A 26,449-nucleotide genomic window follows, 5' to 3' on the forward strand; every position below is an offset into this window, starting at 1 on the left:
TACTGCCCTGGTAAGTGAAGACCTGCACTTCCCACTTGGAATGCCAGCTTGAGTCTTTCTGGCCTCTATGTTGTTTTTCTGGGGCATAGAAACTAACCACGGGCTGAGAGACCATAGACACTGATAAAAATGGAGCTGAGTATGTTCCTTGCTAAAGAAGATTACCTGTTAAACACACCAAAAGCAGTAGTCATTTTACGAGGGGCATTAACCTGCTGGAAATGATGGAAATGGTGATAATGTTAATGATGATAAACAGCAGCTATGCTGACCAGAAACTGAATATGACTAAGAACAGAGCTCAGTTCTTTACATCTGTTGTTTCATTTAATTCTTACAAAAATCTGTCAGTACCCCTCCTTTCCCTATTATCCATTTGGAAATAAAAATAATCATGTTCAATACAGATCAGTAACTTGCCCAAGGTCAAAGAGCCAATAAAAAGCTGGGTTGGGATTCAAATTTAGATCTCACTAACCCCAGAACCTGCGTAATTAAGCAGGCAGCCAAGAGATAAATCTTGCACAAAGGACAAAGCCTTCTTAGAAATTTGACTACATTTTCTTCTTTACAAGTTTAGAGACGTGCTTAATCTTTAAACTCAATTCTAGAAATCTTTTCAAATGTACCCAATATTCTGTCTTCAAGGAAGATCTAGACTTAATCCTCTTGGATGTGAATGGAGACAGCTCACCAAAGCCCATGGAGAGGAAGAGAATAAAACCTTGGCTGTTCATTGAGACCAGAAGCATTACCTTAAAGTATTGGTCATGTCTGTGTGGTATTTGTGTTTATAATACACTACTGCTGCTTTTTTCCCCTGGTGGTAGTAAATTTTATGTATCACTTCTCTCAGTGGTGTTATACCACATCGTTAACTCTCCTCACTGATTCTGTTGAGACAGAAAATAAAATATAGATTTTTTTTTTTTAGAGTTGGAAGTCACTCAAGATTTTCCCTTATTTTGCAGAGGTGGAAAAAGAGGCTCAGAGAAATATAGTAATTTGCTCAAGATTGAAAGTCTTGTTAACCAAAAGCATGGACTTTGGAGTTACAATGGTTTTAACACCGTATATTGGCTGAGAGATCATGGGAAGGCTACTGAACAATATTCTCTTAGTCTCAGCTTCCTCATCTGCAAGAGGGGATAATAATATACTGATACATATTACTATTATTATAGCAAGTTATATATTACTATATAACTATAGCATAATATATATTATACTATACTATACTCTTATCTTCTTTTTTTATGTAAGATTTTTTAAAATTGAATTACGGTCAGTTACAATGTGTCAGTTTCTGGTTGAACAGCACAACAGTCATGCATATACATACATATATTCATTTTCACATTCTTTTTCATTAAAGGTTATTACAAGATATTGAATATAGTTCCCTGTACTATACAGAAGAAATTTGTTTTTTTAAAATCAATTTTTTATATATAGTGGCTAACATTTGAAGTAAGCCAGCAAAAGAAAGAAAAATACCATATGATATAACTCATATGTGGAATCAAAAAAAAAAAAAAAAAAGGAAAAAGAGGACACTAATGAACTCATCTACAAAAAAGAAACAGACTCGCAGACACAGTAGACAATCTTATGGTTACCAGACGGGGGGAAGCGGGGTGGGAAGGGATAAATTTGGGAGTTTGAGATGTGCAAATGTTAGCCACTATTATCTTCTTACATAATAAAATATATCAATGTCATGAAAGATAAATGGGGAAATGTATGGGAGGTGCTTGGCACATAGTGATGAATCACTGTTATCATCATCATCAGCTCGAAACAGCAGAGTCCAGACCTTTTCTTTTAACTCTTTCCCACACTAAACAGCTTTTCTACGTGTGTAGAGATGGTCAAGCCACGCACATCCAGTTTTAAGGCCCTCCCCAGCCCTCCCACTGAAACAGATCAGACAAGCCCTACTGAAGGGTTTCACCAACCAAACGTTAGTTAAACAATAACTAGCCACAGTCTGAGGCCTGTTTATTGCAATCTGAAGCTACATTTGTGTTTATACAACTTAAATAGGTCTATATTCTTTGGAAAAGCTGATACCCTGGGCGACCCTGAGAAAGATGGCTAATTTACAATCACTCTTAAGAAGATCTGACTACCGCAGTGCCTTTCAGATGGCATCTTGATGAATGCCTTACAGAGGGAGAGGCTGTCTGAGTAAAGTTAGAAGGCTGGAATAATTGAGAAGTTGAATTAATTATGGGCCCGAATGAGGTTAACCTAACCTTCACACAGAAAGATAACACCTAATGAGAAAAAGGTAACCATGAGAGTGAAAGATGAGGGGGAATATAATATGGTCTTTTTGATAAAATACAAGTCAAATGCTTTTATTTTAGCTTCCTGGGAAGTCAGGTTAATGAAACAACAAAGGAGTGATTAATGGTGATGTGTATGTGGAAGTAAATTGCATGGGAGAAGAAAAGGAGGGGGTGTGTGTATCATAAAATGTGAACAAGAAAGAACTCCTGACACTATCTAGACTTGACAATTTCTTTGGAGTTACAGTTGTTTGTATTTTCTCCATTAATTCCAAAAAATAAATAAACCTCAAAGAGACATGTAAAGCCTGGCATGCAAAAGTGCTGTTGCAGTAATTTTGGAGAAAGAAAACATGACTCTGGATATTTTTAGGAAAATCAAAACCCCATGACTGATATTCTTACACGAACAAAAGTTCGTGCTTCTAGATTGTGCTTCTTGATTTTGGCTGCACGTTGGAGTGACCTGGGGTGCTTTGCAAAAGACTAATGCCAGGGTCCCACCTCCAGAGATTCTGGTGTAATTGATTTGGGTGTGAGCTGGGCGTTAAGAGATCTGAACTCTCCCCAGGTGATGCGAGTTTACAGCCAGGTATGAGAACCATTGTTCTGGTGAGCCTGCTGAGAAGTCTAATTCTTTTTCTGTTACCATCAACTTGTACAGAGTTTGCTAATCAAGCTTCAATGTCAGTTGAATAAATAAAATTAAAATTGTCCTTGGAGAATGACCATTCCTTCTATGTTGCTGAGACAATTGCTGGAAGAAAAATAGACAAAATATTTTTAAAGGTTTCTTCCACTCTAAAGCACTTGGAATAGAAATTTCCACCCCTTCATGAGGAAAAACAACAACAACCCTCTTTCCTTCAACAATTTTTAACATCAAATTTAATATCAAAATCCTATCATGATTTTTCTAATAAATGTAGCCTTTACATCCATTCAGAAAGTATTTACTGAGTAACTACCAATAAATGGAGAAGCCCCTGGGCATATGATGCAAGAAATATCCAGGGTCTACTTGGATAGATAACCAACCCATTTCTACTCAGTGAGATAAACGATGTTGTCAAGGAAGTTTTCTGTGCAATGGGAACCTATGGGAGGGACATGTCCTACAAACTGGGGAGGTCTGGGAGGCTTCCCAGGTAAACATCACACCTATCCTAAAAATAGGGAGGTAGGAGTTAGCTGAGCAAAAGGTCACTGTCGGGGAGAGCTCTGGCCAGAAGGAACAGCATGTCTGAAAGCCCAGCAGCGTGCTCGCCATGGTGCATACAGAGAAGTAAAGGAAATGCAGAGCATGAGCCCCTGTGCTACAGATGGTGTTGTGGGTGACAGCTGGAGGGACATGATCTCCCAGGGAAGACAGTGGGCAGTGAAGCTGGAGAGGTAAGCCAGGCCAAGCTAGCTCACGCAAGACCTGGAGAACTACTTCAAGTTTAAGCTTTTTTTACTTCCTTAAATAAAATAGCAGAAAGGCTTGCCATTTAGTTTTAGGTAGGGGAATACGATAACTGGACTTGAGTTTTTTGAAGATTATTTTTGCTGCTAAGTATTGAAAGGGGAAAGACTGGAGTCAGAAAGATCAGTTCAGAAGTGAAAATGATAGTGGTCTGTCAAAGAGAGGTGGCGGCAAGGAAGGGGAGAAATGGCCATATCTAAGTGTCAGTGAGATGACGATTCAATGGAAGTAGATGACTGATTTGACTGAGAGTGAAGGACACTGAAGAGTCTCAGGTTATGTGCAGGTTCCTGACCTGTCCAACAACATGGAACAGAGAAGGATGTGCAGATTTAAAAAAGATTACAGTAGGATCTGTTGTGTATGATGAGTTTGAAATGCTGATCAGATATCCAAGTGGCTGTATCTGTAGGCAGTTGTCCTAAGGGGCCTTACGGTCCTTAAGGGAAGAGACTAGATCACGGGTATAGTTTCAGGAATCATTAGCATGTGGAAGGCAGTCGAGACTATGGGGTAAATGAACTTCATCCCAGACAGGTATGCAGAATAAGAGAGAGAAATGAGCTCAGAGAAACACCATCATTGAAGAACTGCACAGAGGAAGAAAAGCTAGAAAAGGAAATTGAGAAGTGGCAGTGAAGAAGAAGGAAAATCAAGAGAATGAGATACAGCAGAGTCAGGAAAGAAGTCTCAAGGGGAGTACAGCCAACTACATTGTCACAAAGAGTGTTTATTACAAAATAAACTCCATCTTTGATGTTTGACTCTGACAGCTCTCAAGCCTCACCATCTCCCACTTCTGAGCAAGCCTATAAGAAAGCCTGGGTGCTTCCTCTTTCGGCCTCAGCAGAAAGTTCAAACCATGCCAGGTCCTGCTCACATGCACAAACCCTTGCCCGAGCCCTACTCCCTAACCACCATAAAACTCCAGGATACTCTCCTTTCCCCGGTCGCTCAAACCATTTGAAAACCAACTTGGGATTTTCCCCTTCTTTCCCCCAGAAAGCCTCATTTTGCGAGCAATAAACCTTGTCACATTTTCTTGGTCTATGTGTGGCATCATTTGTTTCAACATCAAAACCATGGTTGGGTGGGTGGACCCATCCTATTTCTCAGGGTGACCACAACCATAAGCCAAATATTCTCACATAACATAAGGTCTGAGAAGAGTCCCTGTGTTTGGCAGCAGTGAGGCCCAGGACAGGCTCTGCGTTAGTGGAGAGATGGAAATAAAAACCTGAGCATCGACGCGTGAAGGAGAGAGAAGACAGTAAGATGGAGGCAGTGAATACAAACAACCCTTTCCCACAAGTTTCACTGTAAAAGGGAGGCAGAAGGTGTGGTAATTGGGGAGGAAGGGGCGGGCATGGGATCAAGAAAAGGCTCTGCTTACTGGAGTTTCGACACAGGAGAGACCTGAGCACAATTAAAGAGAACTAAGCAGGGGAGAGGGAGGGAGAGAATTCAGAGTAGGAAAGAGGAAGGTAAATGGATTGAGAGAAACTCCCGAGAAGGGGTGCAGGACCCAGAGCCAAGGTGGAGTAACTCATAATTCATTCTGGACAGTGAGCAGCGGGGGAGCACACTTGGAGGTGTCAATTAGCTTGCACACCTCTGGGCAGATCTTTGCACTTTAGGGTGGGGAGTGATAAACTGGAAGTTAGGGAAGAGGTGTTAGGATTGGAGAAGAAGAGATCTGAGATGGCCTACAAGGACAAAGGCAGTGCTTGTCCTCAAAACAGAGAAGGATTTGGGCACAGGATGAAAGGCTCGTAGTGCCCTTCTTACTGCCATCTTGGAGCGTTGGTCTCTCCTTGGGTTTGCCAGTTTGGAAATCTGCCTACTGTTTTTTCTATCACTCTCTGCCTCCACCAAATGGATATGATCTACTCTTTTTTTTAATGTCTGTGCATAACTGAATCACTATGATCTACTCTTTACAACTCACTTCATTATTTTGTTTTTAAACTATTCATTTATCTCATTATAAAGTCTAGAAAATATAAATATAAGCAAGCAGACAAAGAAACGTTTTATTCCCTATAAACCTAGTCCTAGAGATTATGACTATTCATACCATAATCATTTTTAGCGCCTGAAAGAGAATGACAAAAATATACCTTTGATACAGAAAATAGAGATGGTGTCATTTATAACAATTGTTTTCTTGCTTTTGTCCACTTACTGTATTGCGAATGCTTTCCCATGCCTTTAATATTCTTCCAAACACCTTTAATGATGGCAGGATATTTCATGGCTTGGCTGTACCAGTGTAGCACCGTACTGTTTAGTGGACATTCATTTTTGTTTTATTGAATTTTTGTTCTTCAGTTTCTTTTTTCCTGCTCAATTTCCCTCTGGGGAATTCATACGGTTTGGATGATGCTGTCTCTACTTATGACTTCAAGTACAGAGTCCTTGCATCTCCCTGTCCTCAGGGATGAGATTCAGGGTGAGCAGTGCCACCTTCAAATTCCGGGAAGAAGGGGCAAGGAATCTAGGGGCCAGGAGAAAGTGCCTACCTGTCCTCTTCTGTGCTCCGCTGCAAGGAGAAATGACGCACATGAAAGGGGGAGAATGAAGGCTGGGTGCTGCCTGAGGCCAGAGCCTACGTCTTATTCGTGCGTGTTTCTTCACTCCTAACCCAGAGGCTGGCAGAGAGCACGCACGTGAGGGAGCTCCAGCTACGGCTGTGCCAGCCCGGTCACCCCCAAAGCTGACACGGCGGGGGGGATGGAAGAGAAAAGTCAGATCTGGCACTTATCTTTTTCCCTCTCAAAACAACATTAAACAGCCTTGAGAAGAAGAAGCGGGAAGGGAATGTACTTGGCTAATAGTTTGCTAGTTGCTTCCTTCTTTGAAAAAGAAATGAACAAAAAGTAATATCAAGCACCCGCATTGAACGTCATAGTTTATAAAACGCTTTCAGTGCATTACCTACTTTGGGCCTCAAAACAATACTGTTGGGAGAAATCATCACTGCCCCATGCGTGAAGGATGCAAAAATTGAGACACATGGATACTGAGTACGTTGTTCAGGGTCATGCAGAGAACAAGTCTGACCATCAGGGGGGTTTTTCCACTACTCGGAGAACTGCACAGAATTAGCCTGCACCCGGTCTGTCTAGGCTGATTTCCCTGCCAGCCTTTCCCGACTTCTTCTCCTGCCTGCATGTCCTAGAAAGAACTTTAGGGCCCCATTCGTTCGTACACCGCCGGGCTCCCTCACCCAAGTGAGGAACAAGGCTGACATAGTTCGTTGGGTAAACAAGCAGCAAGTGACAGTGATTTACTCCCGACCTGCAGACTTCTGATTACCAATCCACTGCCGGCTATGTAAACAGGTGTAAACTAAGATTAAAATCAGTTTACACAGTGCGGTAAATAATTTAATCTCTCCTCTGCATGGTGCTTGCGAATGTAAATGTTTAAGTCCAGACTGATGCTGACGTCGTGATGCAAGCTTCCAGTTTCTCAACCGGAAAAGCCGTGCCAGCAAATGGCCCTTGTGTGCCCCTGCCGGGGTGGGGAAGCTGGAGTCGGAGCTGTGGGGGAGGCAGAAAGCCCATCGTTTAGAGGGGGAAGCTTCAGTGTTCCCAATGCAAAGCTCAGCCACGGGCCGAGGGCAGCAGGAACATCCCTCCATCCCGTATTCCTCCTGGTCCTGCGACTTCTCTCTCTCCCTCTATTCCTCACTAAACTATTTTGCAGACACTTGAGTTGGCTGCAGGAGTGTGAAAAGGGAGACAAGAAAAGGAAAAAAAAAAAGAAAGAAAAGCAAGAAAACAGCAGCCTGCAGGCTGGTTGTGATCCGGTTCTCACTGGAAGATGGCCTGGGCACTCACCGCCTGTCAATGCATGCTAATGCAAATTGACCTCGATCCTAAGAATGTCACATGCAAATGTGTTTCCGGTTGTCAAAAACCATTGACTATACCTGCTAGAATCACTGAACCAGAATGCTGCTTCCTATGAATTTTTCATCAGTATTATTCATGTTCTAATTAGCCCGTCTATTTTGCCTCGGGCTGAAGTGGTGAGGAAGGGACTTCCCGCTCCCCATCCCAAATATGATCTGGGGCTTTCTTTGGAGAGGAAGGCTCTGGGCTAAGCCGGACTCAACCCGCCCTATATTGAGATGGCTGGATACTGACTACGAGAAGGGTCAATGTGAGCCAGAGAGTGAGCTTCCTGGTTTTCTTCTGTTCCCTTAGAGAATTCTAGGTTGCAATCAAAGTTTGTGTCTCCTGTAATCATCGGTAATGCCATGGCTGGGATTTTGTTAGTTCAAAACAAACAAAAAAACAAAACAAAACATTAAAAAAATACCAACTATGGTCAGATTTTGGACTAAGTCCTGGGGAAGAAATGAATTCGATTTTCTCCTTTACTGACATAATTCGTGGTGAGGAAATAATAGTCACCATTTACTGAGTACAAGGAGTCTCTTCTTCTGAAAGCTCTTTGCTGGTTTCGTTTGTTTAGAAAATGTTTCTTTTTCTGAAATCATTTATTGAGCACTTAGCACAAGCCAGGCACTGGGCTGAACATGTGTCGTGTAATCCTCAACTCAGCACTCTGCTGAGGGCATTATCCTCAGTTTACAAAAGGGATGAGACCCAAAGAGTTAAGGAACGCGCCTGAGCTTACTCAGCTAATCAAATGGGTGACGACAGGGATTTGAACCCCAGTGTGACTTTCTTCAAAAGCCTTCCTCTTAAAATTATGCAGTAAGGCTTTTGCTCTTTTGGGTCCACCATGGGTCCAGAAGGAAGGCCCTCTTGATTTCTGGGTCTAGGGGTGAAGATACAGAAAGTCCAGGAAGGAGAAAGCAGAGAGACTAAAATTAAAATGTTCTTGGCTAATATGTACTGAGTTCTATCTTTTATAGAAAAATTTATGGACTCATGTTTTATACATGTTAATTTATTTAGTGCCTGTACTATTATTATTATCATCATCATCATCATTTTACAGATGAGAAAGATTGAGGCAGAGAAAGAAAACGTCCCAGAATCACATAGCTAATAAGCATCTGAGTCAGGGAGTGCCCCAGGCAGCCTCTCCCACGCCACAATCACGGGCCTCCAACTGCCCCAAGGAGGGCGCTCCAGCACAGAGTTGGCTCTAGGCGACATGTGTAACACTTGGGAAGCTCCTGCCCTTCCTTCCAAGGAAACTAATCATTTGGGCAGAGATTCTTTAAAAAAGCACCTCCATGAGACTGTGGAATCTCTTAAGGGGAAGAATATCTTTACAGAAAGCGTATGAAGCCAAGCTGCCTGTCATGACTGGGGGACACACCTGTGCAGGTGAAGAGAGATTATATAAACAAACACACACAACAATGGACAACCCAGAAGGTCTTAATATTCTTTCCAAAACAACGCTCTAGGATTTGCAAATGAGGGGAAAGGAGCAAGATATAAGGGTAGAGAGAACTGCTAAGGCCAGGGACAATCCAACTTACTTCCTGACTTGACTCTCCGCACTGCCCATCACGTAGTAGCCCGGTTTGCATTCATATCTGCAGACAGAGCCCACATCATGGTTGCCCTGGAGGCAGCGAGGCTGGAGCAAGTTGGCGTTCGGGATAACAGGGGGAACATCACACTCCAGCTTGCAGTAGGCTTCAGGGAGAGACCAGAGCCCATCTTCAAGGCAGGTCAGCCACGGGCTCAGTCCTGACTCCAAGAAAGAGAAGCACAGGATGCTCAGAACAGAGAGTCCAGAAATAAAATACTAGCAGAAAGAACGAAAACCTGTCAACATAACGTCATTCTTGGAAAGTCACATTACTCTTTGTAGAGCAGCGTCTTTAAAACCTCAGGTCAAATGTTTATCTTCTGTCTTTTCACCCACAGAGCATCTACTGAAATCTCTTACACTGGCATAAAGGTCAGAAAGCTCTTTCTTGACCTGAAAGAAAGAAGGGCTACCAACCAAATCATTACCTCACTTCCTAACTACAAATAATAAAAATCGAGTAGTGACAGCACCATGGAAAGCATTATAATAATAATAGATGACACTTTTATAGTGCTTATTATATGCCAGGCACTGCTCTGAGCATTTTACATGTATTCACTTGTGCAAACTTCAAACCTCAAACAACCCTGTGAAATAGACACCATCATTATCCCCTATTTCACAGATGAGAAAATTGAGTGTAGGTAACTTAGCCAAGCTAGTGAGGGCAGAGGCAGGGTTTGAACTCAGGCAGTTTGGGTGCAAAGTTCTGTACTTGAACACCACACCATATGTCTCCATGCCATTCAAAGTTTCTCCAAGAGCAATCCATGGACAGCCCCCACAGTAGCATCACCAGCCCAACTTGGACCTACTAAATCAGAATCTGTCAGCATGAGGCTGAGGACGTTGCATTTATAACAAGCATCCTTCATCATTATTAGGCACACCTGGGTCAAAGAGGTAAAGAGCAGGTTTGGGATCAGAGCACACCTTGCTCTTTACCTGTTGGAGCAAGTTCTACCCCATCGTCATCCCTTCCTTGCAGTGCAGCCAAGGACAGCTCATAAAACCGTGCTCTCATCTCTAAAATAGAACTAAAAGCACCTAACTCATAGGATGGTTGTAATATTAAATTTAAAAATGCATGTGATAAAGGTTATATTGATTATTACTAGTATCGGAAAACTGTTAGTTGGCTTGACTTCAGAGGACATGAAGTCAAATGAAAAACAGGAAAGTCTAAGTTTCTTTCATGAATGAGATCTTGAGTCAGGGTATCCTTTCAGGTTGTTGAGACAAAGAATGGTTTTGCCCTTTGGGACTTTGCTCATATTATCAGAAGAGGGAGGTACAGCAGAGCAAAATGGGAAGAGTTCTGGGTGAAGAAAAGATCCCCAAAGAGAGAGAATCAGAAGAGAACGTGCATTCAGCTCCCGGTTGGCCAGACAATACCTTGAAGCTTGGCTGGTGGGACACAGGAAATGGAGCAGCGTTTCAGAAAGTTCGTTCCCTCTGAGCAGGAGAAGGTTGCATAGTTCACCAGAGATGGGTCAGGGGCACCGCAGTCGAGGGGCATGCAGCTCACAGCCCGGTCCCAGTACCCAGCGGAACACGTGAGCAGAATTTCTTTCTAGAAACAGAGAAGTTTCTGCTATCAAGGTCACATAAAAGGCTCATCAAAATAGTTTCCAGGCTTCCAAAGAGTCCTGATGATTATCTGTGCAAACGTTCAGAATTATTTTGTCTTTCTCCCCCTTTATGCCTTATTGTCTTAATATACAGTCTCATAATACCCCAGTCTGATGCTGATGAAAGGTACCCATCAGTGGAAGAGAATCATTGAACAAAGACATTCCTCCCGGCCAGCTCTTGGTCGTCATCCACGTGCTTCCCCAGATCGCTCTCTACCCTTCTCCACCCTGCTCTGTGCCCCGGGATGCTGACCCCTGTGGATTTCATGCCTCTGACCTGCGCTTGGTTTAGCACCCAGGACAACACTGGCAGGAGACTGGAGGGGGAGAGAGGAAGGGGAGGTCAGGGTGCTGATTCTTGCTACTCCCTCTCCTTATAATTTCTCTATATCCTGCCTCCACCTTTACAAGTAGTCCCTTTATTGAAGTCTCGCAAATTGCTCACCTTTGAGCATGTAGCATCTGTTTCCTGCTGGGACCCCTTACTGATACAGGCCAACTGATACTGCTACTAAACATAATTACCTCCTGAGAATGTGCCTGCTCTCTAAGAATAGCTGAGAACGAATGCATAGGAGGCATCTTCTAAACTTTGTGATTAAATTTGGGAGATTCCAGCCATTTCCCTGGGCCTATGGTTTCTGTAGGAGAGCCCTAGAGAGTTGATGACCACGAAATAAATGAGGAGACATTTTTGAAGCCCCAGGTTCTTTACTAGATTTGGTTAAACAAGACCCTCAAGAAGCTAATAATCTGCCAGCAGAGCAAATCACAGGTTGAAACAGTGGCTCAGAAAACATCTGAAGGGGAACAAATGGAAAGAGAGAAAGGAAAGGAGGAAAAAAAGGAAAATGCAAGAGATATACTTAGATATATCTTTATGTCCTATACCCTTCTATAATGATCTGAAAGCATATCATACAAAGCATGTAAATGAAGAAAATAAAAGAAGTAGAAAACAGGCACTGAGAAGAAAGAAAATATAAATATATAAAAGCAATATCATTCATGCATGCTTGTCTGTCCCTGGGCAGGAGGGAGAGTATTGTGGGGGGAGGTTCCCGGGTAGGTCACTCAGGAAGTGGCCTTTGGAAGTTGAGCAGGGCTTCCCAGCTGCAGAGGGGAAGCAGGGAGACAAAAGAGTGCGGGGAGCAGGATGCACAGGCACTGAGAGAACTGGACGCTCCTGGCTTGTCTGGGGAAAAGAGCAGCCATCGCGTTATTCTATCTAGCCCGTAGGGTTACCAAAGGTCAAATGGAGAGAGGGCAGGCTCTGCGGCTCTGCCGGCCATCCCGCCAGGAGACCACAGGGGCACCAAAGCCAAAGGTAAAATGACTGGTGAAGGCACCTGTCACTCCTGACACCCACTTCTGGCTCGCTGCTCCTCCCTGCTTCCCAGTGTTTCCCTGTTGCCTGCCAGAAGGACCCAATTCAAAGCCAGACACATTTTTCTGTTTAGTTTCAGTTCTTGTGTCAACAAAAAGCAAAAATCCTCATGTCCTGTGGTCACGAGCCGGGATCGTGTAATCTCTTCCGTGGGGCCAGCCTCGGGTGACAGGAGCGGACAGCCGGAGAGCCGTGTCTGCTGACTCCACCAGACGCCTGGCCCGGCATGCGCTCCCACCTTCCTCCTCCCAACTCTGCCCCTTGCACCCCGACCACAACAATCCCTTAAAGAGTGTCTGTCAAACTCTGCATACATTGCCTGGCTTCATTAAGTATCGGCCATTTTGTCTTGAACTTGCTCCTAATTTGAATGCGTTGCAAACACTGTCTTTTCTTCTCTCCCCTTCTGCACACCAATGTACCCAGTTCCTACATTCTTAAATTCTTTTTCATTTTTCCCATCTCTTTTCCAGTGTGAGTTAAGCTGGGTTAAGGACAAGTGATAAGAGCTCTGCCTTTCTGATCCAAGCATCATGGGCCAAGGAGTTTGTGCTTCAAGGTATATTAAAACTGTTTCTCTTTGTAGAACCTAAACCCCCTGAAAACAAAGATTGTGTCTTTAAATTCTGACTATGTCTAAGCAAGTGAAATTCCTCCATGGATCCACCACCACCTGCTAAGCAGTCAGCTGGTACAAGATGAAAAAAGATTCCAATCTTCCAAACCAGTGATACCTTACTACCAATCATACTTCCACACTTCCCTCATCAGAACACACCTTTCTGCCCTCTCCTCAAGCACCATTCCCTTTTACCTAATTCATCCTTCCTCTGTCTCATATTATGCTCATGTTTTCCAATGGTGGATTTCCAGTTTCAAATACTTCTTTAAATTTAAATCAAAATTTAAAAAATTTTTGATTTAAATGTTAAATCAAAATTCAAATTCTTTAGAGATTATTGAAAACTCTCTCAAGGAAAGATGGAAAACAAAATTCTTAGTTGAGACTACATTATCATACTCATAACAATGGCAGCTTAACAGAGAACTAGGGGAGGGTAGTAGCTCAAGTGGTAGAGCCCCATGCTTAGCATGCGTGAGGTCTTGAGTTCAATCCCCAGTACCTCCATTTAAATAAACAAACAAACAAACAAACCTAATTAACTCCCCTCCAAAATAAATGAATAAATCAAAAAAAAAAAAAAACCAAGCTACTGTGCCTTTCACTTTGCTAGAAACTTGTAAATTATTTCCAGTCAGTCATTAAAATAACCCAATAACAAAAATACTTTGGATCTAATTATTTTACAAATGTGGAAACAAACCTGAAGAGGTTAGTTTCTTTCGTCTGTTTGTCTTTGCCTAAAATGACGCACCCAATAAACAGTGGAGTCAAAATTTCATTCCAAGTCTGTCTCCCAAGCCATACCCTTAACTAATACATTCTACTGCCTTCAAATCACCTTGAAATCCTGGAAATGGTGCCATTGTAGCTACAGAAATTTGGAAAATTTGATCAAAGCTAGAATCATGATATAATCCTCACCTCAGTAACCAAGGGAAGAAAGTCAGACTTTCCCCTTTTCCCTCCAGCATTCTTGTAAGGGGGGCTGGAGGGTCAGACAGCGAACCACACACAAGCTGACTGCAACCTGTCTTGCCTGCAAATTGTGGTCAAGTCTAACCTGTAGCATCCTCATCTCGGTGGCAGAAGCGAGGATCGTGATTTCTGACAGGAAGACAAAAGCAAGGGGGAAGAACGGACAGAGCGAGCCTACCTGCTGCCCGCCCGGAGAGACGCTGACCCCCAGCTAACAGGAAACGCGCCTGTCCTTACATGCCTTGCATTTCTATAAAGCTGTGCTTCTCCTTGCTTGCGGGAGTCCTCATTTTTCCTTTCAGAGGATTTAAAAACACCTGCCTTACCCCTATCCCACCAGGGGGAGGAGCATGCATACGGTCCCTCCCCAGGAGCTTTGGTCCCGATGACCACGGGTCTCCAACTCACCTGCACGGGTCTGAGGTACTGCCCACTGCTGGCCTGAAGGGCAAACCCCCTTTGACAGGTGATAGCACACGTCATGTGACCTGGGCCACCAGAGGTACAGTTCACCACCTCCGTGTGATCAAGCAGCAGCGGCACACAGCTGCCCTGCTCCCCGCAGGGCCAATGGACACAGCTGGGGACGAGAGAAACAGAATGTATCTTAGACTGACTCGGAACTGACATGCCACAGCAGAGGCTCGGGGCCTCCCTCTGGGAAGGGCCTTGAAACCGAAGAGAACAATGTTTCTCCAAAACCTACATTAAATTCTTCACCTCCTTCTATGGGACCTGGAACCATGCAACATAAAATGAACAAGAACAGTATCAGCTAGCGAGGGACGATGGACCAGTTTTCTGTGGGTCTTCCAGGAGGACAAAATGATGCTGGGACAGGTGGGGAGTGTGTCCCAGGAGCTCTGGATGGCAAAAGAAATGAATAGATCAGACGGTAATCCTCAAAATATTTCACAACCAGTATTTATGGGTCTCAAACAATCAGATCAGATGCAGGACAAAGGCCAGGAGTGAGTCCTGGAGGCCCCTGGCTGTGTCAGGCACTAACCTCTTTGTTGTTCGATCCCAGGTTGGTTGCAGGGGTCCCTGTGGGAAGGGTGCAGGTGTTTGAGATGGCCAAGAAAGCAACATTTATTTACTGGTTGGCATAGAAAAAATTTTTTCGTACCCTATACATATTTTAATGCAAAATAGATCATAGACATAAATGTAAGAACCTAAAACTAGAAAAACCATAGAAAATCCTTGTGATCTTGAGCTAGGCAAAAAGATTTTTTTTTTTAATTGAAGTACAGTCAGTTACAACGTGTCAATTTCTGGTGTATAGCACAATGTCCCAGTCATGCATATACATACATATATTTATTTTCATATTCTTTTTCAATGGTATAGAAATATTTCTGACAACTGGTATACGCCACTGACTATCAGCACTGGCTAACCAGAAATTGGCTCATGACAGAGAGAGGAGACTTACGCGTACCAAATCCCTGCCACATGCCTGCCACTGTGTTTGATGCTGCCAGGACATCATCTCAGCAGAGAACTGCTGCCTGAATCTCCAGGGCTAGTCAACCAGGAGCAGGAGAGAGAGTTAAACTCCCTGGGGCTCAGGGAGACTCCACTCGGACCACACCAGAGCCAAAAGAGCATTACATTCTTATCAAGGCAGAACCACAGAGATCAAACATTAGAGCACTGCCCCCAGGCTGTGTGAATTTGGATCCTGGATCACTATTTACTACCTGTGTGACTGGGTTGAGTTCTTTATTCCTCAGTGTTTTCAGCTCCTTCTCCCTTGAGATGGGGGCGGATAATGGTACACATCCCACAGGGCTGTTACTGCTCCTGGGTTAGTTCTCTCTACTGCTCCCCTGCAGATGCCCCAAGTCCCATATTCAGGGGCCTGTTTTCTATGAGCCACCCATATGTTTTGTTTTTTCCCACTTCTGTACCTTTGGTCAATGTGTTGAGTTTTCTTAAAGGCCTTCCTGCTCCAAGAAGCCCCTCTAGATATCTTACTCCTTTGAACCTTCCAGGAAAGTTTTACAAATAACTCCAATAACACTTATTTTACTCTATCTTTTATTATAGTCATGGATGCATTCACTTGTTCCTTAGTTAATTAACTTATCCATCCTTTGACCCACAGGCAATTAGTATCTGAGCTTCCCCTAAGTGCTGAATCTTCCAACTCCATCATGAACTTGAAGACAAACACCAAGTTTTATCCATTTCAGTATTCACCATACACCTCATTATAGGAGATACAATTCAGTTGGCTGAATTAAATTTGTTCATATTATAGACATCAAAGTAAGTCAATGGTTATCAAGATGGTAAATTTGTTAAATCTGATAGAGACAGATGGGGATCTGAAATACAAAAACATCATTACCAAACAATGAGTCAACCATCCTGCCCTACTCATTCATTCATTCATTCATAAATATTTACTGAGCACTTAGTGTCGGCAAGGCATTGTCCTCAGGACTGGGGGTTAAATAAGTATGCCCTCAAAGAGCTCATAATCTAGTGGGGGAGAACAACAAGCTATTTTCTTGCTTCTTTTTCTCATGATGTTGTTGCCAGCGGTACTACAAATTAGTGAAAATGCCTTCTGTAGGTCTTGTCATCATCAGCTGGCTCTATTTGCCCTTGAATTGTGTTAGCAGTCAATCAAGGAGCTGGGCAACAATATAAGTAAGTGGAAAATAAAATGCCATTGAACTGCACATACTATCTTGAAATAATTGAGAATTGATTTTAAAAGCACTAGTCCAAAAAGTATGGCCCTGATTTGAATATGCTGAAGTTGCTGCCCCTGGTCTTGTACCGTGAGATTTAAGTTCTATGCCAACGACATTCTCATTTCTTGTATCTATGCTTTTTAGGTACAGAATGGGGATTAGAGTTGAATGGTATGCAGGACACTTTTTTACTTCTTTAAGCCCTGATTATTCTCTGTCGTGGTGTAGTATCCCTCAGACTCACGCCACAGAGCCTGATGAAGACAGGGATATATGAGTTGGGAGGGAGGGTTGTTAATTGTCTGCAAGGATTCTCTAAATCCAGCGCTGATAACTAGGTATGCAATACAGGAAATAAATCTTTGTCTCTCAGTCTTTATTCAGCCTAGCTTGATAAGGAATCTGAAACTTGACTATCCTTCATGGAATGAGATCAGAACACCTCGTTAGTGATGCTGAAGAACACCAAGTTCCATAGATGCTACATGTCCTTGAATGTGCACAAAACGTAGTACTTCTGCAGCATGTTAAGCAGAGAGAGTTATTAACATTTCTGGTTCACGTCAGCTTACTGCCAAGAAATTAATGTGAAATAGCACGAGCTGTTTTCCAGTGACTCCATCCAATTCATCCATGTCATCACTGGGGACAAACACGTACTGAGATAAGTCACAAAACAAATACTCTGAATGAGCCTCCTTCCATCAAGATGGTGTTCCGGTAACTACTGTTGCTATGACTACCGGTGTGAGAAGTCCATCCAGCACTGGCAGCAAGAGAGGAAGAATGAGACGGGGGATCACAGAAGAGGGGGGAATGTGGCATGAAATAAGACCAAGGAGGGAAAAAAAAGCATCAAACCCAGACCTGTTTATGAAGTGAGAAATGGTTTCAGGGCAGCTCCTGCAAATTCTTTCACTAGCTTATATTTCCATTTGCTTCCTTTTTAAGGAATTTGTTTTATGGGGACGGTGTTTGTCAGGTCGTTAGCTTCTGATGGCATCTGGTACCAATTGTAGGCGTCTGTCTCTTGCACCCCAACCCCAAACCCCCTTTTGTGTTTCTCTTCCACTACAAACACTGCTCCTGTGAGTGAAGTTGTTGTGTCCTCCATTTTCCCACGCTCCTGATACATCCTTCCTCCTGCAGACTGCTACATTAAGCCCCAATATCATAATGATAATGGTAATAGTAAAAAAAAATTAGTCTGAAAACTTTTCAAAAGCTTTCTTCTTATGATCTTTGGACTAATGTTAGTGAAAGTGGCAGCAGTGAAGCCTTCCAATGCCCCAGAGAGATGGGGAGTTAGGTATTTATCTTGGTTTGACATACAAGGAAACTAAAGCTGTTTGGAGACTGGCTGGAGGCCACCCAGCGAGTCAGAGGAAAATCCTCAGGCTGGATCTCACTCCCAGGGCCAGCCTGGACCACCGTGCCATCTCCCTGGAGATGAGGTTGCTCTCTTGTTACTTTCTTCTCAATTCAGAAGCCAACGTCATTGGCCAGGATGAGCCAAGAAGCTCTTCAGCAAGGTAGTCGGGGGCAAAGTATAGAATATTTAATAGTTGGTCTCAGTTTTCAGCAGATTCCTTTTAAATGATAGCAAATCAAACTGGCAATATTTGTCCAGCTGCCAGTGTCTGCGAGATGCCCTGCTAAGTGTGTTTCCTCCTTTGGCAACGATCCTCACTCCTCCACCCATTTCTTCTAGGCCTTCCCTCATACCCCATCAATGTGTCCTCAGGTAAGGCTATAATGAACCCAGTCAGATGTGATTCACATATTTCCATCTTAAGAGGAGACAAAACTCGAAGACAAAGAAATGAGTTTTTCATGATGGAATTTTAAGTCAGCTGACCCTTAAAAGTCACACTTGGTAGATGGCCACTTTACCCATCATTCTAGCTTTGCTTTGTCTCTCCACTTCCCTTGACAAACCTCTACTCTCTCTTCTGGTCCTCACCCCGCAAAGCCATTATGTTTGAGGGTCTTAAAAATGCTCTCAACTGAGAAATCCCTGTTCAAAATGTACGTTATCCCTGGGCTTGTATATAACCTGCTCATGGGCACCCAGACACACTCCGAGCACCGTCCTACCAAAATGAGGTGTGTTTCCTTTTTGTTTGGGACTCAGTGATGTCTGTCCTCGGGAAACCTCCATAAAAATTTGTTAGTCAGAATTTGTAGGACCCACACCTACTGAATTTCCTTCAGTTCCATAAAAAAATGGCCCTCACGTGCCCCGAGGCAGATTTTCTCAACCACAGTTGTATATTTGACTCGTTTAGGCAGCTATTAAAAACAGAGATACCAGGCTCTGTAGATTTTCTTTCTGTAGGCTTGTGGTGGGACCCTCGCAGCTGTGATTTTATTAAGTTTCAAAGCTTTCGCTGCTCACCAGGAGCAAAACCCAGCGCTATAAAGGTCTGGGTTTGTGTAACCTGCACGATATGTCAACAAATTCCATAGGCCAAGATTATAAAATAGCAAAGCTGATTCCAGAAGGAGAAACTGGTCCCACCGTTTGATCGTTATGCCTTAATGTTTTCAGCACAAATTATCACGTGGAGCCGTAAGACAGATCAAAAGTATAAAACGTCTCCCCCGTTCTAAAGAAGTTTTCAGTAGAGCTGAAGAGAGAAAATAAATCATGTGTTACTGATTATAAACCCATGGATGTTCCAGAGAAAATTTTATCACTGACTTCAATGAATAGGATTTGCAAAGGCAAAAGAGATACCCCAGAAAGTTACCTCCAATACTTTCCAGACAGAACACAGAGCAAGGTAGCACTCTAAAAACCCAGACAACATCACCATTTCTTCTCCCTTCCACTGAGAACTGAAGAAAACTCAGTAGGTGTGGGTCTCTCAAATTCTGACTAATAAATGTAGAGAACTTACATTGAAAGGGGTCAACATTGACATTTGATGATGGACTTAGAGACAAGATCCCAAATCTTCCTGTGCCTTTGAGTAGTTGGCGAGGAACAGGGTAAGGCTAACACCAGAAAGCAGACATCATTCTCGGCAGAGAGAGCAGACAGACTCACTAACAAACCTGCTATGAGCTGTCCCCCAGGGCATGCCAAATCAGGCACATTTTAAAATTTTCCATTGCTTAAGGCCACTAGAGGGAATTTGGCCTCGCTTCCAGCCAAGGTCCACATTTGGGAAGCTGGGTAGTTCCTAAGGAATGGATGAAGTCCTGGCTGTTCTATCCACAGCTTCCTCACAGCTTTGGTGTAAGGTTCCCCTGGGGGCCTGAGCCATCCCAGAGGAATTTTGGGAGGGTACCACACGAGTCCAGAGTCAGAGTCAATTGTGAAACCTTATTTCTCCCCTGTGAGGGCTGATGGGAGATAATGCACTAAAGACCCTATTTCTTGACTGTGACAGCTGGAGGGTGGGGAAGATCTTTAAAACTGATCTTAGAGGACCCATAGCTTGTTAAAATTAAAATGGAACTTAAAGATAATGTAACCCTAATTCCTCATTTTAGAGATGAGGAAATTGAGCCCAAAAGAAATGATGGGATATTTCAGAACTTCCTACCACATGAAGACTACAATATAATAAGAACCATTTAAGTAAGCTTTGGCTCCAACTCAAAATCAGAATGATACTAGTTCATCAACTTTTCTAAAGTTAATGCCCCACTCTCCCTTAGGCATCCAGCTTGATATCTGGAATCTAGGTTAGTTTAGGAGAAACTTTACTGGCATCTGTACCCCACTTTTTGAGAAATAGCATGGTGTGATGGAGAAAACAGTAGATCAAGACCAGTGTGACTTGGGTTTGAGACTTGGCTTGTTCCTGCTTACCTCTATGCCATTGGGTAAGTCTCTTAACTACTCTGGTTTTTTGTCTACAAATCTGTAAAATGATGGGGTTGAACTAGGTTCTCTCAAAGGTCCCTTCCAGCTTCAATATGGTATTTAATTTTCTAGATGAGATGATGGTGGTATTGGGGTGGGAGTACAGAAAACTGATAGTAGGCAGGATGTAGTAGAGAACCCAAGAAAGAGTTTCTCACAGTCTTTCTTGCCCAGTGTAAGTTTTTGCTTAATTCCCCAACTAAGCTGTTTAGTTACACAAAATATTGCAATTCATTTATCCAAGAAGTGTCACCATTAACCAAGTAGCAATGCCAGTGGTTTCTGTAGAAACAGCTCTTTCAAGGTTAAATAGTAAGAGGGGATCACATTTTTCTCCACCCCCCACTGTGTTTCACTGAGTCTTATTGAAATAAGAGGATATGGGCTAAACAGGAATGTGTGCTCTGGATTTGGCAGCGGATGGTAGCTGTGAGTACAGAACGTAACAGAGTGGACTGGAAGAGATGAAGTCCTCATTAATCTTCCCACCACCAGCAGCAAAACCAAGTAACAGCAACAGCATCCATCCTTACAGAGCTTTACGTTTCTCCAAACAAAGACAGAAAGATACGGCTCCACTCTGGCTCCCTGTTCCACCTCCTCCTCACCGCTGGCTCCATCTTTGCTCAGTAGGACAGGAACCAGATTCAACATCAAGTACATTCCCACCAGCCTTCTTGGGCAGAATAAAGCTGGTCCTTTGAGGAGTTTTGCTGAAGGATCATACGGACTGAGAAGGGAAAACTAGTTCAGGTTCTCCTCTGAAGATTCTCATTGGATGGAAACAGAGGAATCTCAATAGTAATTCTGATTCTTTCATCACATGACAAAGAAATGAATTACTGCACTGAGCAGACTTCTTCCTTCCTGTATCCTGGGAAAGTGGAGCTTTTCTCTGTCCCTCTGTTGAAGTCTCTGCCCCAAAGTTGGCCCTTCAAAACATCCCTGTCAGGAGATGTCCATCTCTTCCTACAATGTGACCTATTTGTAAGTTCAAGACTGAAAGCTGGTGGCCCCAGTACTAGGTAATCTGCCTCGCTCATTTCTGTTTCTGGGCACAGCTTTTACCACGCCTGACTGTAACACTACAAGTCCCATCCAAATGCCCCCTCTCCTTCTAAAGAAAAACAGATTTACATCACACGGCCAAAAGCACTTCCTTTCAAAAGCCCTGTCTCACCAAGTTTCAGAACCCATGATTGATTTTTAATGTAGATGATAAAATATGTGGAATACCAAATAAAGAGTCAAAACAATTTCTGGCTAATGGGCAGAGAGTGTGCATTCGAGCACTGCACCAGGGAAGCATAATTCCTTATCAGAAACAACACAACAACAATAACAACAAACAGGATATATATATATACACATTTACTATTATATTATATATATTTATATATATATATGTATATGTGTGTGTGTGTGTGTGTAGTATATATAAACTTTTTTTTTCCAGTTTGCAAAGGCAGCAACCATCTCCACATGGGGCATTTCCTAATGAGGAGGGAATCACTGGAGCTCCCAAATGACCGCACTGCAGACTCCCCCTCACCCCGCTATTCCTCCCTGGGTACCAATTAAACTATTAATTCAGGAGTGACACTTCCTCAGCCATATTCATCGGCCAAGTCTGGGGGATTGTGAAACTTGTGAAGTTAAGCCAGGGGGAGAAACAGTCCTGTGAATAAAGTTTAATGGGCATGAGCTTCCATCTGTCATTCCTAGGACAGCACCTACCAGGCAGGAAGAGACGGTGGCATGGCTTCTCTGTGGCTTTATGGAAGCTATGTGTAAACTGAGATCTTGAGAAGTCATAAGCCGGCACCTTCAGTGGGCCCCAGATTCACTCGTGGAGAAGTAGCACATAAAATACATGCTGAGCCCCTTTGGGACTCTCTCTCCTTCTTGGCTTCCTTCCCCTATAAAGTCACTGGACTCCCCAACAGAAGCTTCACATTGTTCCCATCATCTCGTAATTCCGGAATTTATCAGTCCTTGGTTGACATCAGATTTGGAATATTACTCCTTTCTGTCCTTTTGCTCTTCCTAGCATTCCCAAGTCTTGCGACATCAACAGCTCATTTGCTTATGGAGAAATGAAGGCACAGAGAAGGGAAGGGACAGTCCTAAAACTGTGTGGTGAGACTAGATGATGCAGCCGAATGTGAGAGGCAGGGGTCCGGGATGCTGGGCTCGCTGCCATTCTAATCACCAGACTTCCTCTGCCTCCACGTTTATGGTCACAGAACCAGACGTGGCCTGAGAGTCATTCCAACCAGAACTTATGGTCAGATCCGTCAACACCGTCTGTCTCTTTGGCAGGCTGGCAGAACGACAGAACCCTGGAAATCCTGGTTTGTTTTTATTTTCTGTGCTGTCTCCACCAGCTGCCATTAATACAGACCATAAGCACAGAGCCAGCCCTGAGCAAAATTGGGAAGCAGGTGGTATTTTAAATTCATTTATCTTTTCAGCATCACTTTTTCTGCTCCTCACACTCCCCCGGACTTCCGGATGCCTGCACTAGGTTGCGTCTCAGCAGGGCCCTGGTCTGCTTTTGAATTGGCGAGATCCAAAAGAGAATACTTCTGGCGTACATAGTTGATAACGACTTAAAACATTCCTACTTCTGTTAAGTGGTTATCGACTATTTTAAAGAGACCGCTGGAGATTATCAGGACTTGAACAAAATAATTCCTAACTGTGGAATTTCAGACACAGAAATAAGGGATTGGAAGTTACTGTTTCAAAGTCATTGTTTTAAAACCAACAGTAGACTCCAACCCCACGTCTTCCTATGCTGTCTGTGCCTGTCCCTAGCACTGAAAGCTGAAACCTGAAAGCTGCCGCCCAGCTGGTTCCAGAACGTACCCCACTAGGAACCATCTCAGACAAGGTAATATTTTAATAAAAGCTATTTCTAGAATAGTCTAGCCATGCTCCAATAAACCCTTAAATGAGACCACGTCCGTGACTTTTCCATTTTTCCTCTCTAACTCCATGAGAGAAAATAGCTGAAAAGACTCAAACAGCTCAGTACACCTCTCAAAGCAGATCTGTCGTTCCCCAGGCCGTCTGTCATCAGCCAGGAGAACCAGAATCCTCGCCAGTGGATGCTCCCCCCACCTCTTATTTTGCAGACAAATCATTCTGGGAAAAGGAAGTTGAGTAAGAAACCTAGGGAACAATCGAGCAGCTATAATTCTTTTCTTGCTTAAGAAGCGAAAACAGATTCAACATTCATCTGCTAAACTGCTTTGGGGAAGTAGATAATCAAATGAATCAAAACGCAATACACAGTTAATTTCTATAGTGCCTTTCCCAGCAGCAGCAGAGAACACTTCCCATCATCCGGGAACGTTAAAAGGAATCCCTCTGCTAAATATGAAAAGGGAGGAGCCAAAGGATAGACTGATGCTTTAACCCGTACCCTCTAGCACAAAACCGGAAGAAGCCGTTCCCTTTGTGGGGCTATCAGAAGGGAAGGGATTGCAATGTTTTACATAGGACTGAGCAGGGGAAGGGGAGGCCCGGCAGGGTCCAGGGGCCCAATCCAGGCAGAGAAAGAAGGGGTAGGCTTGGCCTAATTGAAGCACAAAAGCAGCAGCAATGAGGGTTCCAGGGAATAATGAAGCATGAAGCAGAAGGACGGATAACAGAGACGCAATGATCCTATTACCAAGGCCAGGCTCCCAAGCTGATTACAGCAGGGACGGAATGCCAAGGCCCTGAGCTGTGCCCTGGCTGCACGCCCCTGGACTCAGGCTCAAAGGCCTCCTGATCTAGCCCCAGCTCTACCCGTAACCTACAGTGTGACCGAGAAGAAACATTTTTACACCTGAGTCCCAACATCTTCCAAGTGGAAAACACAGCCATTTCCTCCCAGAAATTCTCAGGAGATGATTAAAGTCCTAGAAGTGAATTCCAGAGAAAAGTTGCTTTCCTTCCTACCACATTCCTCCACATCCAACCAAAATCCCACGTCTACCGTGAATTCTCTATGGACAACGGAGGGTGACCCAGAAATCCTCTGTCCTTGACTAACTGATGTAGGCTCTCTCTTCTGAGTCAGCAGATCCCCCTTTTCAAGATTAGCTTTCTAAGGCTAAAGATGTCTTCTGTGTCACAGCACAGGGGTGTCACTGAAAGGGGGATCTGAAGAGGCGAGGCAGCGGTGAGGAGCCAGCCCGAGGCAGCATCATCCCTGCGTGTTACTAAAATTCATAAATCGCAAACAACATTACGAGCAATTTGGTGGTAGTTAATTGCTCTTTTTCTCTCTGGATTATTTATTTCTTTCAGCCCCTGCTTCAGGGATCATACCCTGGAGAACCGAGGTTCCATGGACACGACAAAGGTAACCAAACTCGCATACACTTGCGCCAACGTGCAGGTCTCTGCTTCCCGAGGCATTCCAACCAGCTATACACTCTTCTTTGGTTACTCATTTTTTAAACTACCCGATTCTTTTCTTTACACAAACATGATTAACAAAGCATGGCAGGTGTATTAATTATGCCCATGTGTATTTTTACGTCAAGTGTACACGAGTTGGAGACAGAACTCTAGCTGATGTCCACAATCACAGCCCGATAGTAAACGTTTTTAATGCAAAAGATAAATTCTGCCTAAGAGTTGTTGCCTTGAATACAGAATCATACAAGAGCCCAATGTGTGTGTTTATTATTCTTTCTTGACTCAGACTTTACGTTTTCATGCTTAGTTTGCTTTAAGTAAATAGGAAAATGTAGATTTTATGCAGAAAAGAAAAAAACAGAAAGAAAGAGAAGGGGAGAAAAATCTCAGATGACACCGCTCTTTACAAAAAGAGATTGTTTTTTACATAAATAATAGCCTTTGAATGGCACGATCATTTAAAAAGTTGAATCATTTTAAAATTTAGTTATATAATTTAATGCACATTAACGTTTTCCAAAAGATTGCCTTGTGTAAAGTGAAGTACACACACACTTACACATATATAACCACATTTTACTGCTGTTATTGAAACAATAACTACTGTTTTTAGATTTTTAAATAATTTTTATGACTTTCTAGGAAATCAAGCTGATACTAAATTTCACTTTAATGAATACTGTAACAATTCCAGCCGAGCCATGGAGAAGGTGGCTCTGAGGATAGCTCAGGCTTACGAAGAAGGGAAAATGGACCTGGGAGTAAAATGCGGGTACAGATCAGTCACACAGTGGATGTGGTGATCCAGATGTGGAGGGTTGAGGGGATGTTCTCTGTTAAAGGCTGCTTAGATAATCTACCTACCAAGAACTGGGGAATTTCTGTAAGACCTTGTTCTTGCAATCTTTGTTCTTCCCTCCTGCTTTTTTTCCTGCATGCAAATTCCTCACATGTCCCCCGTGACCCAAGCTGTCTAGTAAGTTGAAATTACATAAATACAGTGTGTGGCTCTTCCAGGATACAAGACACACGCAGTGACATCCTCATAACCCCAAAGGTCTCTGCACACAGTCAACCAGTCCAGGCGAACGTATTTTGGTGGACATGTTTCCAGCCCTCCTAGGATCCACAACCTTGTGTGATTCGCTCAACTTGAGCATGGGTGGGACCAGTGACTTGTTTAATACGGCAAAAGTGACAATGTCGCTTCTGACGATGTTACCTAAGACAGAAATGTACTCTTGCTGAGAGACTCCCTCTCTTGCTGGCTTTGGAGAAACAAGCTGCCACGTGAGAGCTGCCCAGTGGACAGGGCTACGTACGGGGCAGGGAACTGAGGACAGCGTCTGCACAACATCCAGCAGGAGACTGAGGCCCTCAGTCTGGCAGCCTTTGGGGACCAGATGCCAACAACCATGTGAACTTGGAAATGGACCTTCCCCACCTGAGCCTCCAAATGACCAGACCTGGCTGACATCTCATTATAGCCTTACAGAGGACCCAGTTAAGCTTGGCCTAGAATGTTGAATCTCAGAA

At 43.4% G+C, this 26,449-nt stretch overlaps 1 protein-coding gene across 2 annotated transcripts in view; it reads right to left on the reverse strand.

Annotated features, from left to right (window-relative positions):
- The window catches only part of PAPPA2 (pappalysin 2), a 249,137-nt gene that overhangs the window by 65,761 nt on the left and 156,927 nt on the right, over nt 1-26,449 (reverse strand). For both annotated transcript variants that reach the window (XM_032463680.1, XM_006187282.3), the window contains exons 15-17: nt 14,318-14,489; nt 10,684-10,861; nt 9,230-9,443 (exon numbers count right to left, since the gene is read on the reverse strand). In XM_032463680.1, coding sequence (XP_032319571.1) covers nt 9,230-9,443; nt 10,684-10,861; nt 14,318-14,489 — 564 coding nt within the window. The remainder of the gene's footprint in view (nt 1-9,229; nt 9,444-10,683; nt 10,862-14,317; nt 14,490-26,449) is intronic.

Source organism: Camelus ferus, chromosome 21 (genome assembly GCF_009834535.1).
Source record: "Camelus ferus isolate YT-003-E chromosome 21, BCGSAC_Cfer_1.0, whole genome shotgun sequence".
Lineage (NCBI taxonomy): Eukaryota > Metazoa > Chordata > Mammalia > Artiodactyla > Camelidae > Camelus > Camelus ferus.